The sequence below is a fragment of the Pyxicephalus adspersus genome, chromosome 12, assembly GCF_032062135.1.
Source record: "Pyxicephalus adspersus chromosome 12, UCB_Pads_2.0, whole genome shotgun sequence".
NCBI classification, from domain to species: Eukaryota; Metazoa; Chordata; class Amphibia; order Anura; family Pyxicephalidae; genus Pyxicephalus; species Pyxicephalus adspersus.
In genome coordinates, this window is record NC_092869.1 from 48535471 (window position 1) to 48559410 (window position 23940).

Genomic DNA, 23940 nt, shown 5'->3' on the forward strand with positions numbered 1-23940 from the left:
TCATACTGGAAGATCCGGGTTTCAGCACCAAGAGATGACTTTATGGAAAAGGTTCGGCTCCACCTGCAGAATGTCAGCGCAAATTTCCTTGCGGCTCTCTATTCGCTGTGGTGTGAGATTTCACTAAAAATATCAAATTGACGCATTGCTCAACTTTTATACTTCTGATGATTTCAGCACATGAGGAGAAAGACAACGGCAATAAACGGGGACAACAAATTAAACACAGAGAGTGCCGGCGTTTGTCCTGAATGTTTGGAGAAGTTTACACATTTATGGTTCCTCAGAATCATCTCACTGCTTTGTGATAAAGAAACACAAATCACAATATTTCAAAGACAGACCTCGTGTATATATATTATATTGGCATATTGAGGAGGGAGGTGGGGAAGAATAAGGGAGTCATAGCAGATCTTCCACAAAACCAACACAGAAGTAAAGACAATTATCATAATGCTATCCTGACCATTTTACAGGACTGCCATCCACCAGGTTTGTAAGTTTATTTTAGACCCATCACTATCTGGATAAGTGGCCGTGTTCCTGGAATTAGTCACTACAGAAGTGCCTGTCACAATGTAACAAACCAGCGCAGCTTGGAATGAGCACCGATTACGGGCATGGGGACTGGCAGAGTGTACCCAGCTGCCTGGAAACCTGCTTACTACCCAGATAAGACATTGCACACACTTGATGAATAGAGGGGGTGTCACAACAATTAACAAAGAGTCTATGTTTACATTTATAAAATGCTAACAGGACTTTGTGAATTCATCTCCTGTATTTGCTGATAACAAATCTGCAGAATTAATTCCCTTTGTATTTGGAGAGCGCCAGGCTTGTAAAGTACCCGGCACCAGCAAGTCTTTTTGGCCTGAAAGCAAACAGATTTTTTTTCTGTTTGGAAGAGATTAAGTATGTCAAGCCATCCTTGTGTGCAGGAAAATAAGCAGAGAGATTTTTCCTTTATCATGGAGGAGACGCTTATAGAGTCAGAGAGATCTCCCGTCTATGGAGACGTCACATATTCCCAAACATCCAATCACAGCCACACCAATGGAATCGGTAGAACAGAACGCTTTGTGGATTCTGAAAACAATTTTGGATTTTGGGTACAGGGAGAAAATCTCTAACACCAACAACCTTTATTGCACTTTGTACACTTATCCAAGTTACTATATACCTCCAGGAGCATGGAAATACACAGCTGGAATATATACATTGGAGTCCATCTGGCCCTGAGATATGCACAACACAGCCATGTCTGGTAGGGTGGAATATTTGAATTTTCACTGCAACCCTATTCACACCTATAGGTCTAAGACTGTCTGGTACTTTGCACTCTACTCATATCAGCAAGCTGCTTGGTAGCACAATGCATTACAGAACTGGAGAACAACTGGTTGACCCCGTTTGCTACTTCCTCCAAGTCCGAGCTATGCTGAATGGGGATTGGTATTGAACTAATAATTACATTTAGGGGTCAAGTTATTAATATTTTCATTCATTGATCAAATATTCATTTTCTAATTGAACCTTATGGGAAAATAGTTGAAAGTTGAGTGAATCCTGGGTAAAAACATAAAAAGACCCCTTAAAGTGATAATGGATATAGGGTTGTGTTAATCTTTATATTTTATATCTGTTTGGAGATGAATGTAATCCTTGACCTGAACCAAATCATTAGCACTTCTTCCAAGCATTTCCCAATTTGTATTGCTGGGTAAGTTCCTGCCCCTTGGGTACGTTAGGGATGGGTATGTGCTTGCCTGTTGATTTCTTGGCAGGTTACTACAGAGCAACTGATATGCCTGCCAGCCGCCCTGTGTGAACAATTTCCTAAACTTACCCGGATGAAGGCCTTGAGTGTATAAAGTACCCCTAAAAATGTTAAAGGCCTCCAGCTTTCCCTGTACATTCATTGTGCCTGCCCCCAAAATATTGAGATAGATGCCATCTGAAGAATCTGCTGACAAAGGCTTCTTGCATGTCAATGGAGCCTATAATCTGTGCAGGATTCATTCATAAAAACAATGTAACAGTATTGTTACAATATATTTTCCATTCAGCTTCCAGTTCCAGTTCTGTGTGATCTGATTATAAATCAGGCTGAGTTCACCAAACTGGAACAACCCAGACAAGGATCCCAGGGAAAGTTCTATAGAAATTAAAATATGCGGTCTGAAAATAGAATTCTATATTCCTGTGTAATAAATCACAAATTGGTATTAAAAAGATTTCCCTAAAATATCATTTAATCTTATGTGATTGGTTCATTTCATTCTCCCAGCCAATAAGCAAGTCGCTTCAACAGATCTTCCAATGTTGCAATGTTTAGTTTCAGATATTTCATCTTTTTAGGTAAAACGTAACTTTCAGTTTTCTTTTTGCAGGAAAAGGATTCTCTTTAAATCACAACACCAAATTATTTCCCTTCATGTGAATGCAAATTAGTTCTGCGTTGTACCCGGCTGCCTCTCAGATTGCTACGGCTGTCATTTTACTGACAGCTAAACAAACAGGGAGGACGGCAGGTGGGGGGGGGCACCTTACTGCCAGCAATCACATCACAGACTGTGATATCTGCTATTTTATAAATGGCTGATGGATGGGGACTGGATGAGAACCTCTATATTGAAAAGTATTGAATTCCGGTAAGTGATTGGGAACAATACCTGCAATGAATTATTTCACATATCTATTTCTATATTAAACTGTATGTTTTGCACATTTACATGTTACAGGGCAATATAGGCAGTGGCTGTTACAAATTGTCCATATGCAACCCTTTAAAAAAGCATTATCAACCTGGCTGCTATAGTGGCCTGGAGTTCATTTATATGCGGTGCTGCCACAGATGTGGGGGGTCAGACACAGAACAAAGCATTGGGAAAGATCAGCTGCAGAGAGGTCACAGGCAATACTGATATCTAATGCATTGCCATCTTCCGATTTTTTGGAATAAATTGCAGTCCATCTAAAACTGAATGCCCAGCTAAGACCCTGCCCCCTTGGTGACAACACAATTGTGCAACGCCCTGCAACACAAACAGTGTTGTCATCCTGGTATAGTAGGTGGAAAACATGGATCCACTGGTAATAAACCAATAGCTGTGTACACACATCAGATATGGTGAGGCTTGTCTTGGGCAAGTACAGTGTGTACAGCAATTGGCCGACGAATCCGTGAATGAAACATCCGGTGTACAACCCAATGGAGAAGAGCTCAGCGGGGTGCTGCCCACGGGACGTTCCTTCATCTGTCACTTGATGGAAACAATCACCAAGTGTGTGTATGCAGTCTAAGATTTAAAAATGAGAGCTCTCGCAGGGGCTGAACCAGCCCAACAAACCCTTTCTATAACCTAACCTACCCTTTCATATAGACTGACCACTTATAAGTATGAGCAGCCCATCTACAGGTAGTGAACTCTGTGTTCCCGAAAACCTTTCGGAATAAAACTTCTGTACTCACCCCAGGTAAAGATGCGATCATCTGCTTGTTAATTATCGTGGATTCAGCTAATTTGGTGCCAACGTCTGTGCAAATAAACTGAAAGAACAACAAGAATATCAGGAGCAGAACAAGCCCAGTTTTAAGCAAAAAGAGTGCAGGGAATCTTGTGTGTTTAACTGCACTGAACGGAACAAGATCGGATGAATAAAACATTCCGGGACATTTTATATGGCTTTAAAGTGGAGCTTCAGTTTGGAAATATTGGGATGGAGTTAGAATCCCTTCCTGCCTGCCCATCAGGACATCTCTCTCTATTAGGGACTCAGGCTGCATCAATGGAGTTGAATTACTAAAGGGACATCAAATGTTTTTATAGCAAAGTGAGTTTTCCCCTTGCAAGTTATATTTCATCAGAGAATAAGGCAAAACTCTGCTGAATTATCAAAACACATACACAAGCGCTTGCCAGAGAGATATACTTGCACATGATTGGATATTCTGCAGAGTGAATATTCACCACATTCACCAAGCTAAGTGAATTTTCCCTTGCAAGGGGATGATTCACTTTACTTTTACAACATACAATATTCAATGGAAACAAAACAGCATTAGAAATGATCAAATTTGTGTTATTTCTTTTCAGAAAATTACATTGGTGACCCAACTTTTAGGTAACCACCCAAAATCAGCCAGGAGGTTAAAAGAAGCTGGGGGAGCACTTCATTCATTTATCAGTTATCAGATTAGGATGTTATTATTGTCTTACCAATATTATGGAATATTGATTGGCGGTTTGACAGAATAAAAATCTATAGGGCAGTTTGTATCTGGCGGAATGCACTCAATTACAGTAAAGGAATCTTTGCAGCATTCTAAAATGACATTACCATGTAAATCTCCTATGAGCACTTAGTGATTGGGCTTACATGCGACTTATCTCTGGGTTTGCTATCTAGGTATGTAAATATGTACGGCATGATGTGTATCAGATGCTATATATAGCCCAATGTGATCAATTATGATAAATATGAGATAAAGAATCTGTGTAGTTTTTTGCTGAAGCCAAACAAATGAGATTGGAATTGGATAATAAGATGCAGACGCTGCATAGTAAATACAGAACATGAATCATTTCTTTAAACGCAGAAAGAATTGAATAAAAAATCAATATAAAATGTTGTCATATTGTCCCGCATGATTTTTTTCTCGTTTTTATTGCAATTTAAATGAGCTATAAATATGTGGCCAAAGGTTTGTGGAAGCTTGACCATCACATTATTCGGTTCATGGTGTGAATTTGGTAATTCTGCATTACACAAAGGCATTGAGCCCGATTTATTCAAGTTCTTCAAGACAGAAACGCTTGGGAGAACCTGGGGGATCAAACAAACCTGGAATGGGTTTCTTAAAATCATTTGTTCTTAGTTGAATCAGATTCATCAGCAGGTTTGCTGGATCATCCAGGTTCTCCTATGATAGTCTATCTTCTCCAGTCTTGAAGGCTCATGGTAGACCCTGGTGAAATGTCTGTGAAGGCTCTACTGACTGTGCAAAGATTTATGCTTCCACATGATTGGACGGCCAGCAGAGCTTCAACTCATTTACTAGGCTAAATAAATTGTCCTTTGCATAGTGATAATCCACTTTGCTATGTGAACAGCCTAAATGTCTTCCGTAAAAGCTCTTGTGGAACAGCCGGATGTAAATGATTCCCAGTCTCTCCAATTCACTAGAATGGGGAAGGTGGGAACCACGGTTAACCCTGACCTATCAAAGTGAACTCTGGAAGCAATGATACCTTTAGCCCAGTAAATGAGGAACAGCTTTGCTGACTTCAAATATTCAATCATTTGCAAACATTCTTTTTTTTGCATTGCTTTGCATATAATTGGGTATTCTTTTAAAGTGTTCACCCCATTTACAAAGCGAAGTGAATTATCATTTGCAGAGTGATTCACTTTGCTATGTGAACAGCCTACACTACTTGAAAAAATCAACCCCAATGTATATGTGTGGTCAGCAGGTGAGAGGCGCTGGTGGAGCATTGGATATTCCTGGCACCATATGGAACTAGAAAGAAATTCCGCCATAACACTGGCACAGTCTGGACTGTTGCATCCTCATCCCTGTGCACCCAACGCACATTAATAAGACTGCAGCATGCAGATCACATTCACTTTAAAGGGACTCTTAATTAGGTCACATCCGCCTGTATCCACAGCGGCACAGACACAGATCTGTAAGGCTTTTCCTTTGATTGAATGAAAAAAAGTTTAGCACATAAACCTCACGCCCCTGGGACCTCTCCTGATTAAATGGGCCATTTGCTCCTCCATGTAATCATCTCTCCCACCTTCATAGTAAATCTCAAAAGTCCTGATTTTTTTTACCTGAACCAGTAGAAGGAGATTGGTGTCAGGAAGAGGAGACTTTAATTTCAAGGCTTGTAGGAGATCCAAGATGACACTGCGGGTCAAGTAGAATTTATCTCTTTCCTGGGGGAAAGAAGAAAGATCAATGTTATTTGTCAATCCACTTGTTACTACTGAGGACAGTTCCAAGATTCCTTTTCCAATAGGGCCAAGAAAACTCTTTTTTAACATGAAACTATATCCTATTTCTAGCACAGCAAGAACAACCTTCCAACCCTCCGACCACGGTCTTGTAGAATCTTAGGGTTCCTCCAACCAGGGTCCCATGAAATCCTAGGTTCCTCCAACCAGGGTCCCATTGGAATCCTGGTGTTCCTTCAACCAGGGTCCTGTGGAATCCTGGGGTTCCTCCAGCCGGGGTCCCGTGGAATCCTAGGGTTCCTCCAGCCGGTGTCCCGTGGAATCCTAGGGTTCCTCCAGCCAGGGTCCTGTGGAATCCCAGGGTTCCTCCAGCCAGGGTCCCACCAGGGGACCAGGGTGACACCAATGATCTTTTTGCCTATCTGTAAGGGTGACATTCTTCCCATTGACCACAACACTAATGTACTGAGTTGTGGATATAGGAATTATAGAAAGGGGTCCCTGAGACCTGAAAGTTATTTGAAGGTGTCTCCCATGTTAAAAAAGTTTGATAAACACTGCCATAGATACTGTGGGGTATATATTTCTATTTACGACCAATAAGAATAGTGATTTGTTCAATGTGAGTGCTTGTTCATTCGTTTTATGTGATTTAGGCAACATTCACAGTCAAGGGGTATTTATTAGTCACTGGAATGCCAATGGTACCAGTCAAAGGTTTTTGAGGTGAATGCAAATGTTGCTGTTGGGCAATGTAGTAATTTGATTATTGTGCACATTGGAGATAGATTAATGTGCCTGGATTTGGTTCCTGAAGAATGTTCTTTGAAGACTCGGAAGTTGGACCCCAGTGATGTCTATGGGACACAAATCTTCCACCTAATAAATTTAGTATTAAATTTAGTTTAGCAAATGTTCTTTGATGTTGGGTGAATGTTCTCTAAGATTGAGTGAACATTCTTCAAAACTGGGCGAATGTGCTCCAATATTCAATGATAAATAAATCCCATTAAAGTGTTCCAATTAAAGAATCAAATGTTCTAAGAGTATTTTCTCTTCTGAGTGAACATTCTTAGGCTACTGAGGATTAAACAACCTAAGAACAGTCAACTTTCACAGCCAACATTCAGCCAACTTCAAAGACCGTTCACCCTACTACAAAGAGCATTCACCAAACCTGAAGAACGTTCAACTAACTTCAAAAACCGCTAGTGCAGCTTCAAAGAACTTTCACCCAACTTATATGATTGGTAATGGCTTTAAAGTATATTTCATTTGACATTTGAGAATGTACATTCACCCATAAAAGATTAACCCAAGAAAGACAGACTAAATAATAAAACCCATCCAATGCATGAGACCAATATCAACACAGCATTAGGACCTTATAGTATTTGAATAATGTTATATTATATTATTGGATTAGATTGTGTTATATACAGTATCAGTATGAAATTCATTTATAATGCACCACTGTCAACTAAATTGACTTTGTCAGCATAGCCTGGACCTCCCTGCCAATTACATTGTAATTAGACATTACGGCTACATTACGATTCTTTCAACACATATCTAGCTGATCAGAGAAACCAGGAATCTTTTCTTTGATACGTTGTAAAAATCTATGACATAGTATATACCTTAAGCATATAAATTTCAATAAGATTATAAAATTGAAAATAATGGTTGTTATGATGCAGCACACAAAGAAAACCCCCTGAATCATGAATAATAAATCCAATGTACACCTTCCAGCCTGACCCCGTACAACCCAGATCAATACTATTGATGAAGACATAGATTACCATAACGTCCAATTAGTGCAAACACTTTAAACTTGCTGACATACCTCGGTTTACGCATTGATTTTCAGATTTCTCTTTTTTAATCCAAGGTTTTAACCTTGTAAAGGGATTCGAGTTGTATTGCTTTACAAAGTGTACAAAATGTGTATGAGGCCTTAAGGGACATAAATATAAATAAGTTTCTCCTCTCTAATGTTTTACACTGAAAATGTCTTCTTTCCCCTTTAGGTATGCAATAGGAAATGATGTGTTTGTGCTCTAGTACAGAATAATTCACATAAATTAAAGGGGGTTTGGTGGAAAGTTGTAAAACAATGATTTTTTTAATTTTATTTCATAATAATACAAAAATAGTTTTGTGTCATATATTAGCACAGTGAAAATGGAGAGATGGAAATGGATATGTAACATGAATATGTTGGTGTACAACAGAGGATTTCTGTGATGAATGTTAAGCCAAAGGATTATGGAGAGGCTTGATAGGGGTCCAAGTCTCAATGCAAAAAAAAATGGACTGCAATAGATTACTGATAGTCCATATAAAGAGTTAAGTCCAAGGAGAACAGTCAGAGCAGAGCTGCGGGGACATGGCTACCCCACATAACACCTTAAGGGACACAGCACACCAGCTTAGGGCTTCAAGCCCACATCTATCAAATATATTTGGCTCAGTGGTTAGCACTCCGGCCTTTGCAGCGCTGGGTACCAGGTTGGAATCTCAGGCCAGGATTTTATCTGCATGGAGTATGTAGGTTTTCCCCGTCTTCATGTGGGTTTCCTCCGAGTACTTCGGTTTCCTCCCACATTCCAAAAACATGCAGTTATGTTAAATGGCTTCCCCCAAAAAAACTGACCTTAGACTGTGGTAATGACATATGACTATGGTAGGGACATTAGATTGTGAGCTCCTTTGAGGGACAGCTAGTCACATGACTATGGACTTTGTACAGTGCTGCGTAATATGTCAGCACTATATAAATACTGTGTAATATTATTATTATTATTTAGTTTACCATGAAAGGGGTACAGTTTCCTGTTCAGTTTTGTTTGGCACATGGGCAGCAGAAGCCTATCGTCACTCTCTCCGTCTCCTGGCAGTATGTTCTGTATGAGCACATGTGTATACTGTGCACCTGATTGGTCCCCAGTATGGCCCCTTCCTCTTTTAAGTGCTTGGGATTGCAAAAGGTTGGTACCAGGTCAAATTCAGGTACTTACATAGCTTTCTATATAAAAAATACATTTAATAATGTGTAAATGAATGCAGAGTTGCATTGGTTTGTAGGTTATTTCTGCTAGTTAATTTGCCTAAGAAGGGTAAATTAACAACCCCCCCCCCCCATCCTCATATACTTACCTTGCTCCTCCTCCCCCTAAGAGGTCAGCACACCCCCATCCCTAAAGAACAGAACAATGACAGGTGTAGTGAATGCCTACCTTAGTGAACGCTCTGTAACACAAGCCGCAGAGCTCAATGAGATACGCCAAGGTGAAGACCCCATTCTGGATAACAAAACTCAGGAGTTTGGAGAATGGTTCCAGCAGACTCTGAAATAAAGATGAAAAATTTCTGACTTATCAGAACACAACAGCTTAGGTTCAATCATTTAAATACAAATATATTATAAAGATTTTCCTTATATAAGCAAATATTTTCAAAAACAAAAGCCATGTGGTCTGACTTGCATCTTAATGTGATTTGTGTACTGCAGATAATGTGATTTGTGACATTTTGCCTCTATGTAAAGGTTTCCTGTAATACAGACCGGTCATTGCTCCTCTTCTTCTTGTGCAGGTGACTGGTCTTGTATCCACCCCCTTATCTGTATTTTTTTATAGGCAGCTTGTAGTGGGTGAATCTACTGGGCTCCCCACAACTCTGTGCCGAACTTGTTATTATCAACTTTAACCACTTCACGTTATACGCATAAGGAATCTCAGGGCTTTAAGACTCCCTAATAACCGATACTTCCTGAGGAAGCAGGATTAACTAGCAGGTAACTGTGAAACGCGTTTGGCTTATATATATATATCCATGAAAAATGATATTTTGTGATTTTTTTTCACCTTCTATCCTGCCACAAAAATCCCTCACTTTCTGCCTCACTATTTGTGAAGGTTTGCTGGCTTCTCCTTTCTCCTGTGTCTTTGACCATTCCATGTAACAAATTGGAGAAGCTTAGTCTGCATATCCTTCATCTATGAATATCTAATAAACGTGTTCATGCTGGTAAAATTCACCTGGCATAAGACACCAGATTCTGCCCACTTACCCGGGTGGCATTGGTTGTTGGTATCTTCAGCAGACAGATCATTATCCGCAGACTGGAATCTAAGGAGCACTGCAGGGAAAAATCATTTATCTATTACTAGATCATTTGAACAAACACAGACCTACAACTTACTTGGTTCAATGTTCATCACCAGTGAGCTCCAGGCAAATCGTTAAAGATTTATTTAGAAGTTTGCCTGGATTTGCATATACACATCAGTGTTCTCCCCTTTATTTATCTGGGTGAGGGCCCGGTATTGTGATCCAACTTTTCAGTAGCTACCAATCTGTTTTTGGTGCTGGGTAGTGTGCTTAGCTATAGGGGGCTGGGGGTAACACTGTGTATATATATAAATATGTAGATATAACAATTTCCTCAATGAAACACCTTGTTTCTTTATTCTGTATGAATTAGGCAACATCTGTTCTTTAGCTCAGGGGCTATTTATAAATCATTGTGAATTGTGAAAATGGTGACAAATGTTTTCAAGTTGAATGTGAATGTGATGAGCAAATATATTAAAACTGAAGGCTTGCAATTATTTGTATATTAAAAAGAATGTGGCCAGTTTCACTTTGTGCAGAGTTCGGCAAACGTTCTTTAAAGTTAGGTAAATGTTTCTTGAGATTGAGTGAACATGATCTAAAGTTAGATGAACCTGATGTTTAGGATGGACCCCCTTGAAGTCTGAGAGAAACACGTTTCACTTAAAGGATCAAATGTTCTTATGGTTCCCTTCTGAGTGAATGCTAAGCTATTTTCTCATAGAATATTCGATTCTTTAAGTGGAAGATTTGTCTCTCATAGACGTCTATGGGATTGGCTGGAATAATAAATCAAATAATGATCCCTGAAACCCTTATGAACCAGAGTGGGACACGTGTTTGCCTATAAATCATTTGGTGACCCAGCTCATGGGATCCATACAGCTGGGTTTCTAAAGGTGCAGCCTGTATTCTCCACTCCAATCTGTTACATTAAATGCACCGATAATAATATGTTAGCTTCTGATGTACCTACCTTTAGGGGCAGAACAGAAGGAAGTTTGGTGAAGAAAGCCTGGAACTGATTGCAAATTGTGGTCCAGAGGTTGCTGGGAGAATCCATGGGTAAGGCCTCCATAAAAGTGGCAATGTTTTCTAAGCATCGTAACATAAAACCCCCTGTGGGCAAATTCTTTTTATTGTTCAAACCCTGAAAAAAAAGGTACAGGTAAGATCATTAATGGATTTTACTAAAGCTTCAGAAAAGTAAATAATATTTATTACTTTGTAAATAACTGATATATAATTTCACATTTAAAGGCCAGAAAGGTTGATATCATTTTCTTAGCAGTCTATACCTTCTATGCAATTTAATAATGAGAACTACCCAGATGTAAAATGCTTTCAGTGGTGACTTACCTCCAGAAGTTGGCTGAGGGCAGCGAAGGAGCTCAACTCACTGAAATCCATTAAAGCTGCCGCTAATGTGCGCAGGAAGCTTCTATCTGTAAAAGAGAATTGTCGTGTGAGCTCATTCACTGCGTAACATTGGTCATTCACTCACTTGGGATCCAAAGAGGTTACCTTTGATATTGCTCTGGAAGAGTTGGGTAAAGATACCATTTGGTGCCAATTGGTGAAACACGCAGCGGAGGAATTGCTTCGCCACCCCAGCCACATTCCCGGGAATCAGCATGCTGCAGAAGTAACACAATTTTATCACACAAAAACAGATGAAGAATAGTAATTCCCTTACACACAATTTCCTGCACCTAAAAACATCAGATGTCAATTTTAATTTTTGCAATGGTACAGTTCCTAGCAAAACGTTGTGATTTTCTTTTCTAACACACTGATATGTCTATGCATGAATTAAGGTAAATTTAAAAAAAAAAAAAACTTCACAAACATTTGCATTTCCCATTTATGGTTGAATAACTAATGGTATTTCTAACTAAGAAAGATGGCTTGTGGCAAATACTTTAAAGAATTCCAATAAACAATGCATTGCAGAATAAAATCACAAATTCACTTTTAGGGAATACTGACTAATAAAATGATAAATCTTCATATTTCTAAGGGGCACCCAAAGCATTAAATGTTGCAGGTGGGCTGAGAATACTGAGCTCTTCCCAGCAATGAATTTTGCATTCCCTGGCATTTACCCAGTAACATATTACAAGTGTAATGTATCATTTATATGGCAATGCAAACACTGTAAGATGATGTCACTTTAGTATATTAGGCCCATGACCTTGTGCATCTTTCCCCTTCTCACTCAAATTAATTGCTTATGAGATAACTGATATTACAAGCTGTTGTCATTGTTAATAAAGCCATAGGGTGACCACAAGTGGGACCTGCAATTGCATCATGACATAAAGAAGAATGAGCTGTGAGCTATCCTGTTTCTCCAGTTTCAGTATTTTAAGTTAAATAAAAAAGTGTTGCTTGTAGATATTTACATTTAAACACTTGTTAAGGCTGCACTCCGGCCAGAAAAGAGATTATATTTATATTGCTTAACAGCCACATAGGATATAAATCCACTTTTTGTGCACCAAATGATTTTGTAAGCCTAATTATTACCATAAAAAATATGAATGTGACATTATCACTGTGCTGTCTATAGCCTGTGCAGAATGCAGAGTTCTACGATGAGCAAAACAAGCCCACCCATTACAGGCTGTCTGTAAAAAAAAATACAGGGGGCAGATACAAGACCAGTCACCCACACAAGCTGACAGATCAACACTAACTCGTCTCTATTAAGGAAGCGCCTGCATAAATGCAAAGTACAGAAGATATTTTTATGATGCACAGAACATGGACTATGCAGGCACATCAAGGGGTTTATGTATAAATGAGTTATGTTTTTTATGTTTATGTAAAGTTATATTTTCTAATTTTTGGTTTTTATTCTATAACATAGATATGTTATCATTGAGATGATGACATTAGGTGGAGGTGCATGGGTATGTACTATACAGAAATACATGTAGTATGATATACAGTGCAGTGTTTTACCCGGACCCTTTTAGCTTGGTAAACCACCCAGCACTTTTTCAATAACCATTCAGCTGTTTTGGGGTAGTTACTGAAGAGTTGGGTCACAATACCGGGGAAACCTCCCACTCACAGCTTCTTTCCACCCGGCTTAAAAAGATAATACAACCAAGTTATATTAACAACCAAGTTCCGTTCCTGCGACCTGGAATTCCCAAGAAGGAAATCTGTTTTTAGGCAAGGAGCATAGGATATTACCGGTCTGAGTGCTGTAAGTGTGCGATGCCTGTCAGTGACAAACTCACTGACAGCCTGCAGATTGGGGATTACAGAGGAGGAAGACAGAGGGAGCCCAGAAGACAGAAGAGGAGACGTGGATGTACACTGCACAGTTTTGTACAGAATACTCGTTGGAAGAGCCAGTCATAGGTGCGGGCAGTTGGTAACCAGGATGAGTTATTTAACAAGAAGTACATGTATAAATATTACACAAAATATTTTTAAAGACTGAATGTAATGTAGCTACACAGTATCTAGAGAAGTGTTTCTCAACCAGGCTTTTATGGAACGCTAGGGTTCCTCCAGGGGGCGCTTGGGGTTCCTGGGGCAATGAGCAGTTTGTACCTCCCGGGTCAGTATAAATGACACCAATGATGTTTTTGGCTATCTGTAAGGGTGACATTCTTCCCACTGACCACCACACTAATGTACTGTGATCTGTGGATATAATAATTATAGAAGGGGGCCCCTGAAGACCTGAAAGGTATTTCTAGGGTTCTTTTCTATATTATAAAGGTCACGAAACACTGCTCTAGAGATATCTCCAAACTAGAAAACAATAAAGAACAATCCAGAGTCTACAGTAAGAGAATCCACTGAATGGATATGGCCGAGGAGAAAAGGAAGAGAATTTGGAGGAAACAGTTGTGGATTCCATGGGTTCCCCTGTAACTGATCCTTCAGTGAAAAAGTTGATTTCTCAACAAATTCCACCAAGCAGTGTCATGGAAGCCTTAGGAAGAGCAAGAGGTGAGCTTACACTGTATATAAACTGACCTACATGGGGCAAAGGGACAATAAAAAGGAGATTTGCAATTACTTGTGAAACACAAAAAGTGAAGTTTATCACTGACCTTTCAGCTTGATTGGAGAAACTTGTACTGCATGCCAACCTAAAGAGCAAATAAATAAAGAATATGGTTGTATACCGGCAATGCATTGTTCAGTGTATGTTATGCAGGTACACTCATTGTTCCCCCTCCCTCCCTACAGCTTTTGTGCCCACATACTTCTATTGATGGTATATCTAAACCTTGGCCAGAAACCTCATATGAACTACAATCCCCCCTCTTCTTCCACACAGAGGGGAAGTTGTTGGGTGTGATTGTGGGTTGCAAGCAACATAAATGGGTCGGGTTTCACAGAAAAAAACCTAGGCTGCCCCTTAGTGATGGGTATATTTTAGAAGAAGGTTAAAAATCATTAATTTTGCAACCTTTAAAACAACAGGTTGGTCACAAATAATAAAACAAAATTGCTAAATAAAAAATGGTTTAGGAATAATATTTATGCACAATGAAAATGTCCAACCTGCCCACAGATTGCATGATATCCAGCAGCATAGGTGCAGCCAAGTCAGGATTCAGGTGAATGAATGTCAGCAAGACAACTATAGCCAGGCCTAAAGTCTCCTCATCATATTCCTCTAGAATGGCTCCACAGTCATGGCACCTGCAGGAAGAAACAGATTTTACTTCTAATGATGTCATCTAGGAGTATGAAAACCAATCAGGTCCAGGTTTGCACACTGCTCCAGAAAAATTATTTCAAAAAGCATCAAAAACTATTAAATAGGCTAACAAACATCAAGACAAAATCTGTCCATCTATCCAGTGTTCTCCCCGGCCCCATTTAGCTGGACGCACCATCCGACACTTTTTAGTAACCATCCGGCTGCTGTGGTTGGTTACTGAAAAGTTAGCCGGGACAGCCACCCACCTACAGCTTTGTCTCACCCGGCTTAAATACAATTACTGGTGAAAATATTATATCTGACTATCTGCAAATTGTATGGTTTCATTATTAGATATTATTTATCTCTATTTTGGGAGTCACAATTTCTGCCCGGACTTATTAAACACTTACTTATCAGACATGATTGTTGGTTGGTCATCTGAAAATTCCTCAGGGGCAGGAACAAACATGCTGACGATACTGGGAGCCGAGAGTAGGCTGGACTTTGTTGCACCTTAGGAGATACAAAATGAAACATTGTTAATCTTCTGAGTTTGGCTTGGGGTTAATTTCCAGTACCAAAAGTGGTAACTCTGGGTGGAATTGTAAAAGGAAATGGAAAGCTTACCTGGTCCCCACGAGCCCGCATCATCCTCCGTCCATGCCCGCCTGACATCTGTGTCCCCCCTGCGTCCCACTTGAAATCTGCATCTCCTAGCCATGCCTGCCCGGGCAGATGCCAGGTGGGCATGGGACGTTTGAGCGTGTGCCAACTGATAGCAAATGATTTTTAAGAAATATTTCCAGGTTGCAGGTTATCACCTGGCCCAACTGCTATTCATTCATTGGATTTCAGTTTCATCAATCATAACGCCCCAACGTCATATGCATGCAGCCTTTAGTACAATACCTATCAGTGTTCTCCCCAGCCCCTTTTAGCCGGGAACTTTAGCCGCACCACCCGGAACTTTTCAACAGCCACCCGGCTGTTTTTGGGTGATTACTGATGAGTTGGGTCACAATACAGGGGCTGCCACCCGTCTACAATTTCTTCCCACCCATCTTAAAAAAAATTCTGGGTTGAGCACTGCCTATGAATTAATCACAAATAAACTAAGCTTTTCACTCACCAATCTGAATATATGGAATGCTTGTCCTGCCCATTGACACCTCTGAAATGCTTCCAAGGACTTCATGAGCAACTTTGGGATCATCTAAATGGAAAAGGAATCCATATTAACCAATGAAAATGTTCTAATGGTTAATAAAACATAGCTAAATCAAAATGATCTGAGTCTAAATGAGTACTTCAGTCAAAACAAAATTCAGTAATAGAAAGTTTAAATACATAATTAATACTGTTATTTGTGGGAGGAGCAAGGTATGCAGATTACACACATGTGATCCCAGAGATGACACCCCTGAGGAATGTCCTATTTACATCTACACAGTTATTTTAATCATAATTTATTCTGAAAGTGCTTCTTAATAAAGACAAATGTAATATTGCAAAGTTTTTCGGAAATGTATTGACTGGATTTCTCATTTAGTTTTTTGAAGTTTTTTTTCTCTTGAGAAAAAAAAAAGACACAAATGTTTCACAAAACCTTATGTAAAACGCAAATGTAAAAATTATACCAGCACAATGTTTGAGAGAGCCCTCCCCAAGACTGATGGTTCTATGCCTTCACTATGTAGGTGTGATGGTTGAAGCTCAGGGGTGGGTGAGGAGAGGAGACTCCACCTACCAGGATCCCAGGTACTGACATTGTGGGGTGCACTGGCTTGATGCTCAAGCTGCCTCTTCATGAGCTGAGTCATGGCGAGCGCTCCCAGAGAACCCCGTTTCATCTGTCTATATTGTGCTTCGTGGATATAAATAAAAGCAGCAATAAATTATTGGGCAGCAGCTTTTCTTCTTTACGTTATACAAAGGTGGTTTCTACATTTTTGTGTCTTTCTGTAGCCTGGTACACGTTGCGTCCATCCTTCCATGGTTTTGCAATATTGTACATAAGTGTTGACCTAATGGGATGGTTCCACATGAAGGTTCTCATTGATGTCGGTCAGGGTATAGCTAGTAGGAGTTTTTCACACTCAACTGTAATGATGCTTTATCAGCCACCTAAGTGGCTTCTAATTGTCAGGAACATACCCCAACATTTACAGAGGATCAATTAAATGTCTAGGTTAAACCTAAACAGGAATTGGGATCATACTGAGATAGTTTGGAGCAATGCTTCTCAGCCAGGGTTTCTCCAGAGGTTGCTGGGGGTTCCTGGAGCAATGAGCACTTTGCACCTCTCAGGTCAGTATGAGTGACACCAATTATGTTTGTGTGTTTTTTGTTTTTGTCTATCTGTAAGGGTGACATTCTTCCCACTGACCAGCAATGTAGAAGGAATTCTTTCCACTGACCATTACACTAATATACTGCGATCTGTGGATATAGTATATATAGAAGAGGGGCCCTGAACACCTGCAAGTTATTTCAAAGGTTCACCCCAAAATTTGAGTAAGACTGGTCTACAATTCCCTTATCCATAATCCCTGTATGAATCATTCACCAACCATCTAAATTCAATTAATGCGGCTCACAGATCCCCTGAAGAAACCAAGAGGTGAAACATGTCAGGGTGCGAGATGCTTACTGCGATATAATACATACAATGGTAATTTATTCAGGGATATATATGTCTAGCATATAGGTCTAACACCCCTCCTTATCTATTTGGGGATTGAACTAATAATTATTTGTACCTATTACAAAGTATTTCTAATGTGTCTACTATGATTTACAATTAAATTCACTAAATATATTAACAATTTACAAAAAAACAGCTTTTCCTCCTTTTTCTTTATTCCATTTATTCCCTTATAACAGGGATGTCTTTGTGACACTTAAAACACTTTGGCTTTATTCTTTCAGAAATATATGAATTAATGTTGAGTCTAATTGTGACCCAGGCTGATTGTAAAAATTTTTGGGGATTGCCCTGTCAAGAATCTTCTCCAAAACCCAACAACTGATTAGAATTTGAGCTTTCAGAACATAAGACCCACTGACTATAAACAGGATTTGAGCCTTCCGTGTCATTTATAACTTCCATATTTTAGTATTTCACATGTGATTTCACAGCTATTCACTCACATTCACACAAGTTAAGTGTGCGGCTATGATGGAGTATGTTCCTGACACTCTAGCACAATACAAGTCCAGGTGAATGTGACTAACTACTACTAGCTATGGAAATTCAATTTTCTTCTTTGTAGGAGTACAGGGGTTCGGGTACCATCACTGGACCTTGCTGAAAATGGAATCAGTGTCTGCAATAAACACAGCTTTTCTCTGTTTATCATTTTTATAGAAAAGATTCCTTTCCTATTGCCCAGCTAAATCAATATTCGGGTCTATTCATGTCTTTACCCTGAATTCATCCAGATTTTATGCATCATTTACACATTTTTTCAGTTGGATTCAAGTGGAAAATCTGTTTGATTAAATTTTTAGGGTAGATTCTGCACATTTGGCAGCTGATGGCAGTAAATACTACTCTACTGCTTACTGCCATCCACATTCATTCTCTATGGGGCCCCTGTGTGGAGAAGGAGTTCTCCTTTCCTACAAGTGAGACCTATAGGGAGCTACTGCCATCCATAAACATAATACTGCTCTACATGGCATTCATTTATCTGTTGGCCTATTTGCCTTCATTTTTATCAAGTTCTTCTATGAAGAGAAAATGAGCACTAAGGGCAGATTTAGATCTGCTGTGGGATCAAGATATCCCGCTCAGTGCCCAGCGGCTCGCACCTTGCCGAAGTGCAAATCATCTGCATAGTACTATTACTGCCTAATGATGCCCCAAAATATTTTCTATGGGGCTGCCACAGGTGGAAGCTGTAGCATTTCCCCAAAGCACTGACATAAGGAAGAGCTCTGCAACATCATGGCCAGTGTGAATATAGACTATTCAAGATTCATAGATTTTCCAATTGAATCCAAAGTGAATATTGGGTAAAATAAAAACGATTATTGGAACCCCTTAGAGATTTTTTTCTTTAAACACGCAAAAGCTGAAAAATTACATTAAGGAACAAGTATATCTAAAGCAAAAATTTGTTTAAAGTTAAATTTGTTGGATATAGTACAAAATTCCACATCAGTTTTTGTTCTGGTGACAACTTTCTGTTATGGTAGCAATGGTCACCGGGACAAATAAAGAGGTTTAATCTTTCCAGCCAGGACACAGACAGCAATAGAAAAAAACAGCAGTTCAACCAATCGCTACTCTATATGAAACCAGAAAAATGTTGGCTTTGGATCAGTGTACGTGACACCAATGATCTTTTTGGCTAATGTCAGTGTGTTCGTGGAACAATAAGATCATATTGTCCCAAGATCACACTAACAATTCAGCCTATTCAATATAATAAACTCTATCAAAAAATTATGACGCACCATTGATTTAAGCCCTGAGGAAGGGGTGTGATTCCTTCGACATGTGTTGGTTGTATATAAGAATCCCAATGGATAAACATATAGAAAATGTCATGTGATTGTTCATACCAAGAAATCCTGTAAGAATAAATCATTTGATAGAAGATCCATCCAGCGATTGGGTCCACCATCATACGGGTGGCAGCCTAGTACTATGACTTAGTCCCCATGCACCATGCAGCAACATCCTTTAAGAACAAATACCTATAGGTATTACAAATAATTCTCCAGGACTCCCAGACAGACTCCCAGACAAACTCCCACCAGTCCAGCACTATCACACACCTATCAAAACTGTAAGATTGGAATTCTCTCAGTTAGGGAGATTTTTTTCATGTCCTGTTTCATTTGTAGAACAGAAAGTGAAGGTAAATCCCCCAAATGTATCCCCCTTTTATTTCCAAGCATGTTACTTGTAGAACTTACTAGATTCCATCTTGTCTGAGTAACTATACTACAGCAGTGTTCTCCCCAGCCCCTTTTAGCAGGGCTCACCACCCGGCACTTTTCAGCACCCACCCGGCTGTTTTTGGATGGTTACTGATGAGTTGGGTCACAATACAGGGTCTGCCACCTGCCTACAATTTCTTCCCACCCGGCTCAAAAAAAATTCTGGGTTGAGCACTGTACAGCAACCTGGCAGAGGTTAACCACAAAATATGAATTGATGAAACTTACTTGCGATAGAAGAGCGACTGCTGGGCTCAGGAATGCCACCCTCCAAGGCTGGTACAGAAGACGATTCTCTGGGCATTTCTATAATGGTCAACGCTTTAGACTCTGAGTCTGCCAATAAAAATTAGAATATTCTATGAACACTACACTTCAGACAAATAGATAGAAAAGAGATTTTTCAGTATTCTCCCCAGAAAATGTATCAAGCTGGGAAGAAACTTTAGGTGGTTGAGGGTATTGTGACCCAACTATTGAGTAGCCCCCCAAAATCAGCCTGGTGGTGCTTGGTGGTGCTTAAAGGGGCTGGAGAGAACACTGTTTTTTTTATTTGTTTTTATTATTTATTCATTGAACTCAAGTACATTCACCTGATTAGAAATTCATTGAACTCAAGTACATTCACCAGTTAGAAACTGAACCTGGCCCTGAAGCTGCAGCACTAGCCTGTGCCCACCATATTACTAGTAGGCATGGAACTACCCGGCCTGTGGGTGGCAGTGGATGCTTGCATGTCATTTGGCTCCACCACCAGCATGCCGTCACCCTGAAGGGAGTGCAGTGTTGGAACAGGTGTTCAGAAGGATGTTTAGTGTTAGAAGAGGGTATGAGAAATAGATTCAGTCATAGTACAGGTGAGAAGAGGGGGTGCCCTGTCAGCACAGGTGTAAAAGGTGGGTGCAATGCCTGAACAGGTATAAGTTATTGAGGTTCCTGATTCAGCTGAGAAGATTTATTCTCGCTCCCCGTCTCCTTGTTTCCCAGACATGAAGTGATAGTAAATCTCTGGAGCAGAGAAATTGGTTTGCATTGAACTTATGGAGGTCACAGGGGAAAGGATGTAAACAATAAAAAAATTCTGTTTGCATTGAATAAAAAGTGTCTCTATGTGGGCATTACTTTCCAAAATGGGGCCAAGTACAGAAAAAGAGGATCTAAGGGAAATATTTTGCTTTTTTTAGCAGCTGGATAAGTTAGAAAAAACTTTAAAGTTAGAATAGAACTCACCTGCATCCTTCTGTTCCCCCAACTTGTCCAGGATGTTAAAAGTTATGTCTAGGTATTCCCTCTGTATGGCACTGACTGCGATCTTCCTTTGCTTTCTCTGTCTGGGCACAATTTGTATTTTAAACTCAGATTCTTCAGCCTCTTCCTTCTGCTCCACATTCTGCTCCGGGTCAGATTCTGTACTGGCATCAGGCTTATCAATATCCGTCTGGTTTTCGATTTCCTCTGGCACATTCAGGTGGACACTTTTTATGGGGGACTTGGATTCCTCTGGGGCTTCTTCTGGGGCATCCTCAAAGCTGTCATCCACCGACAAGCCGGTAAGTGCGCAGGACTTGCGCAATTGGTCTCGTTTCTGCTTAAGAGTGAGCGGGCTCCCACTTGAAGCCTCGTGAGAGTCTCCTGGCCTCTCCAACTCTTCAAAGTTTTGATCTTCTAGAGCTTGGGAAGAGATATCGTCTTCTTCCAAGGATGGATTATAGCTGAAATCCCTGGCTGAAAAGCTTTTTGAACAGTCTTCTACACTCACTTGTACCAGGGGCATCATGCTGAGGCTAAGCACTGAGGCACTGATGGGAGTTGAAGAAGCCGAGACCATAATATTTTCGCTGCTAAGGAGCTGGAACTCTTCATCATCACTTTCTACAATTCTCAAGGGAGGTAGTGGCTCAAACACCAAAGAGTCACTGTCAGAGGTGGATAAAATTGACTGTTTCTCTGGCCCTGAAGTTGAATCTGAGGACAAATCTATGAGGTCCAAGTCTTCTCTGGGTGAAGAAGGCTTCATGGGAGAGTCCACCTTGATCTCAAATGTCTCCATGCAGCTTAATCTCACCTCTGGTATGATGGGTCGCCTGATTTCCTGAACGCTTTCTCTTTGCACCGGATTCTCATTGGTGTCTATGTTATCAGGTTTAGTGGCAGAGTTCTGCCTTGAGCTTCCATAGTCATTCATTTTCTGGGTATTGGAGTGGCTGATGTCACACCGGTCAATGCATGACTTCCGGCGATGCTCGTCAAGAGTAAATAATAAAGAGTCAGTGTTGCCGATGTCTAGGGACTTCTGTTTGAGTGATCGTAACCTCTTCTTCTGGTTGGTCTCTTCTCTCACACAACGTAGAATGCTGTCCCCGGATTCTCTGTATTCAGCCAGTTCAATCTCACCTGGTGGTAAAGCAGGAGAATAGGAAGCTTTAGGAAACCAGAAGAATAAGGGACCAGAAAGACAATTTAGAAAGAGAATTCTGCTTCAGATAATAACTTTTATGTCAACAGAAGAGATTAAATATGATTTTTTTTCCTTTTCCCCAAAGTGGAGATGCCCTTTACATTACAACATAGCAGAATGCAGTCTGGTTTCATGGAAACATGATTTTGCACATTTATAACATTTTATAACATTTACACTTATACGAGTCTTCCCAATGAAGGACAATCAAGGTAGACTCTATTGTAATAAACTCTATGTATTTAATTGTAAATTGGCTTACAAAGGAGGAAAATAAGCTGCACGTAGATCCACAGCAAATGTACAAACATTAAAAGCCAGTGAACCCCTCAACACATTTCTGAATTATGAAAAGAGCCTATTTCTAACTCCTAGACCACCAAGATGCCCCAACAAAAAAAAAAGACAATATTCATACTTTTTTGTGCATTCATCTCCACCGGTTGGTATTTCACTATCTTGCTCCCACCAATCCTCTTTAATCGTGCAAAGAACGTCTGTGATTCCTTGTTATTGGCTCCGGTTGGTGTATCATGGATGTCGGACTCATCAAACACACTGTCCTCCTCCGCTAAGTTAATAAGAACACAAACATTTTAGAAAAAAACTAATCAATTTTGGTAATCTAGACCAGTGAATCTCAACCACTATGCCGCGGAACACCAGTGTGCCGTGAGAGATCTTCAGGTGTACTGTGGGAAATTATCCAATTACCATTGTCAAGTGTCTGTGCTGTAGTGACTGGCAGAGTAATGTAATACTCCTCCATGTCAGTAGGTGGCAGTAGGTAGCTTAATTGCCTTGTTTATTCTTAGAGACAAGAGAATTAGCTACAGAGTGTCATTTTGTAACATTTTTGATTGTTTGGTGTGCCGAAAGATTTTTTTCAACGGAAAAAATGTGCCATGGCTCAAAAAAGGTTGAAAAACACTGATCTAGACCACAATCTGAGCTGACCTCAATCAAACACAGAGATAACTAGTTTCATATTTTTTTTTTATTTTTATTCTGCAAGTGATGATGCCTGCTACTTTTAATGTCTGAGAAATATCATTTTTAAAAATTAATGTTGAAAAAGAGATGTTGCATTCACCTTTTTCCTTTTCACTGTATCTGCTGATGTTGCTGTTGTCGCTGTACAGAGGTCCAGCCGTGGCATGCGCTTTGCAGCTGTGGTACTGGGCATTGAGGGTACATATGGTTATACTGATCAGATTCAGCACTGTCTTCATGAGTTCACCTTCTCTGTATGGGTACTGTAAAATATGGGAAAGTTATCTTTAATGTGCGATCATGTTACCGTTGAGCAATGGATTGGTCCATATCAAACCATCAGCACCAGCCCCAATCAGCTGGAATAAATTCCACACATTGCAGTTGTTTTGTGTGGCAAAAGATTCTAGATAAGTCCTAAGTTCTAGATATTACACAGCCATTTACACAGCCAGATTTTATCTGCTGCAGTAATTTCAAATGCAGGTTTTGTTCCTGCTTCAGCTGTTACTGGACAATAAAATTAAAGCAGCACAGTGATGGGCTACAGCCCCTTGTAAGCGGATGAATAGAGTTGTACAGCCCCTTATAAGCGGATGAATAGCGTTGTACAGCCCCTTGTAAGCGGATGAATAGCGTTGTACAGCCCCTTGTAAGCGGATGAATAGCGTTCTACAGCCCCTTGTAAGCGGATGAATAGAGTTGTGCAGCCCCTTGTAAGCGGATGAATAGAGCTGTACAGCCCCTTGTAAGCGGATGAATAGAG

The 23940-nt window shown here is 40.0% G+C and overlaps 1 protein-coding gene across 1 annotated transcript in view; it reads right to left on the reverse strand.

The window, feature by feature from the left end:
• The window catches only part of UNC79 (unc-79 homolog, NALCN channel complex subunit), a 97616-nt gene that overhangs the window by 16290 nt on the left and 57386 nt on the right, over positions 1 to 23940 (reverse strand). Inside the window, exons 30-44 of the mRNA XM_072427677.1 lie at positions 23275 to 23437; positions 22600 to 22752; positions 20954 to 22117; positions 19952 to 20059; positions 15903 to 15986; positions 15184 to 15286; positions 14629 to 14769; positions 14172 to 14210; positions 11617 to 11729; positions 11452 to 11537; positions 11069 to 11242; positions 10049 to 10117; positions 9213 to 9323; positions 5848 to 5952; positions 3476 to 3553 (exon numbers count right to left, since the gene is read on the reverse strand). Coding sequence (XP_072283778.1) covers positions 3476 to 3553; positions 5848 to 5952; positions 9213 to 9323; positions 10049 to 10117; positions 11069 to 11242; positions 11452 to 11537; positions 11617 to 11729; positions 14172 to 14210; positions 14629 to 14769; positions 15184 to 15286; positions 15903 to 15986; positions 19952 to 20059; positions 20954 to 22117; positions 22600 to 22752; positions 23275 to 23437 — 2691 coding nt within the window. The remainder of the gene's footprint in view (positions 1 to 3475; positions 3554 to 5847; positions 5953 to 9212; positions 9324 to 10048; positions 10118 to 11068; positions 11243 to 11451; positions 11538 to 11616; positions 11730 to 14171; positions 14211 to 14628; positions 14770 to 15183; positions 15287 to 15902; positions 15987 to 19951; positions 20060 to 20953; positions 22118 to 22599; positions 22753 to 23274; positions 23438 to 23940) is intronic.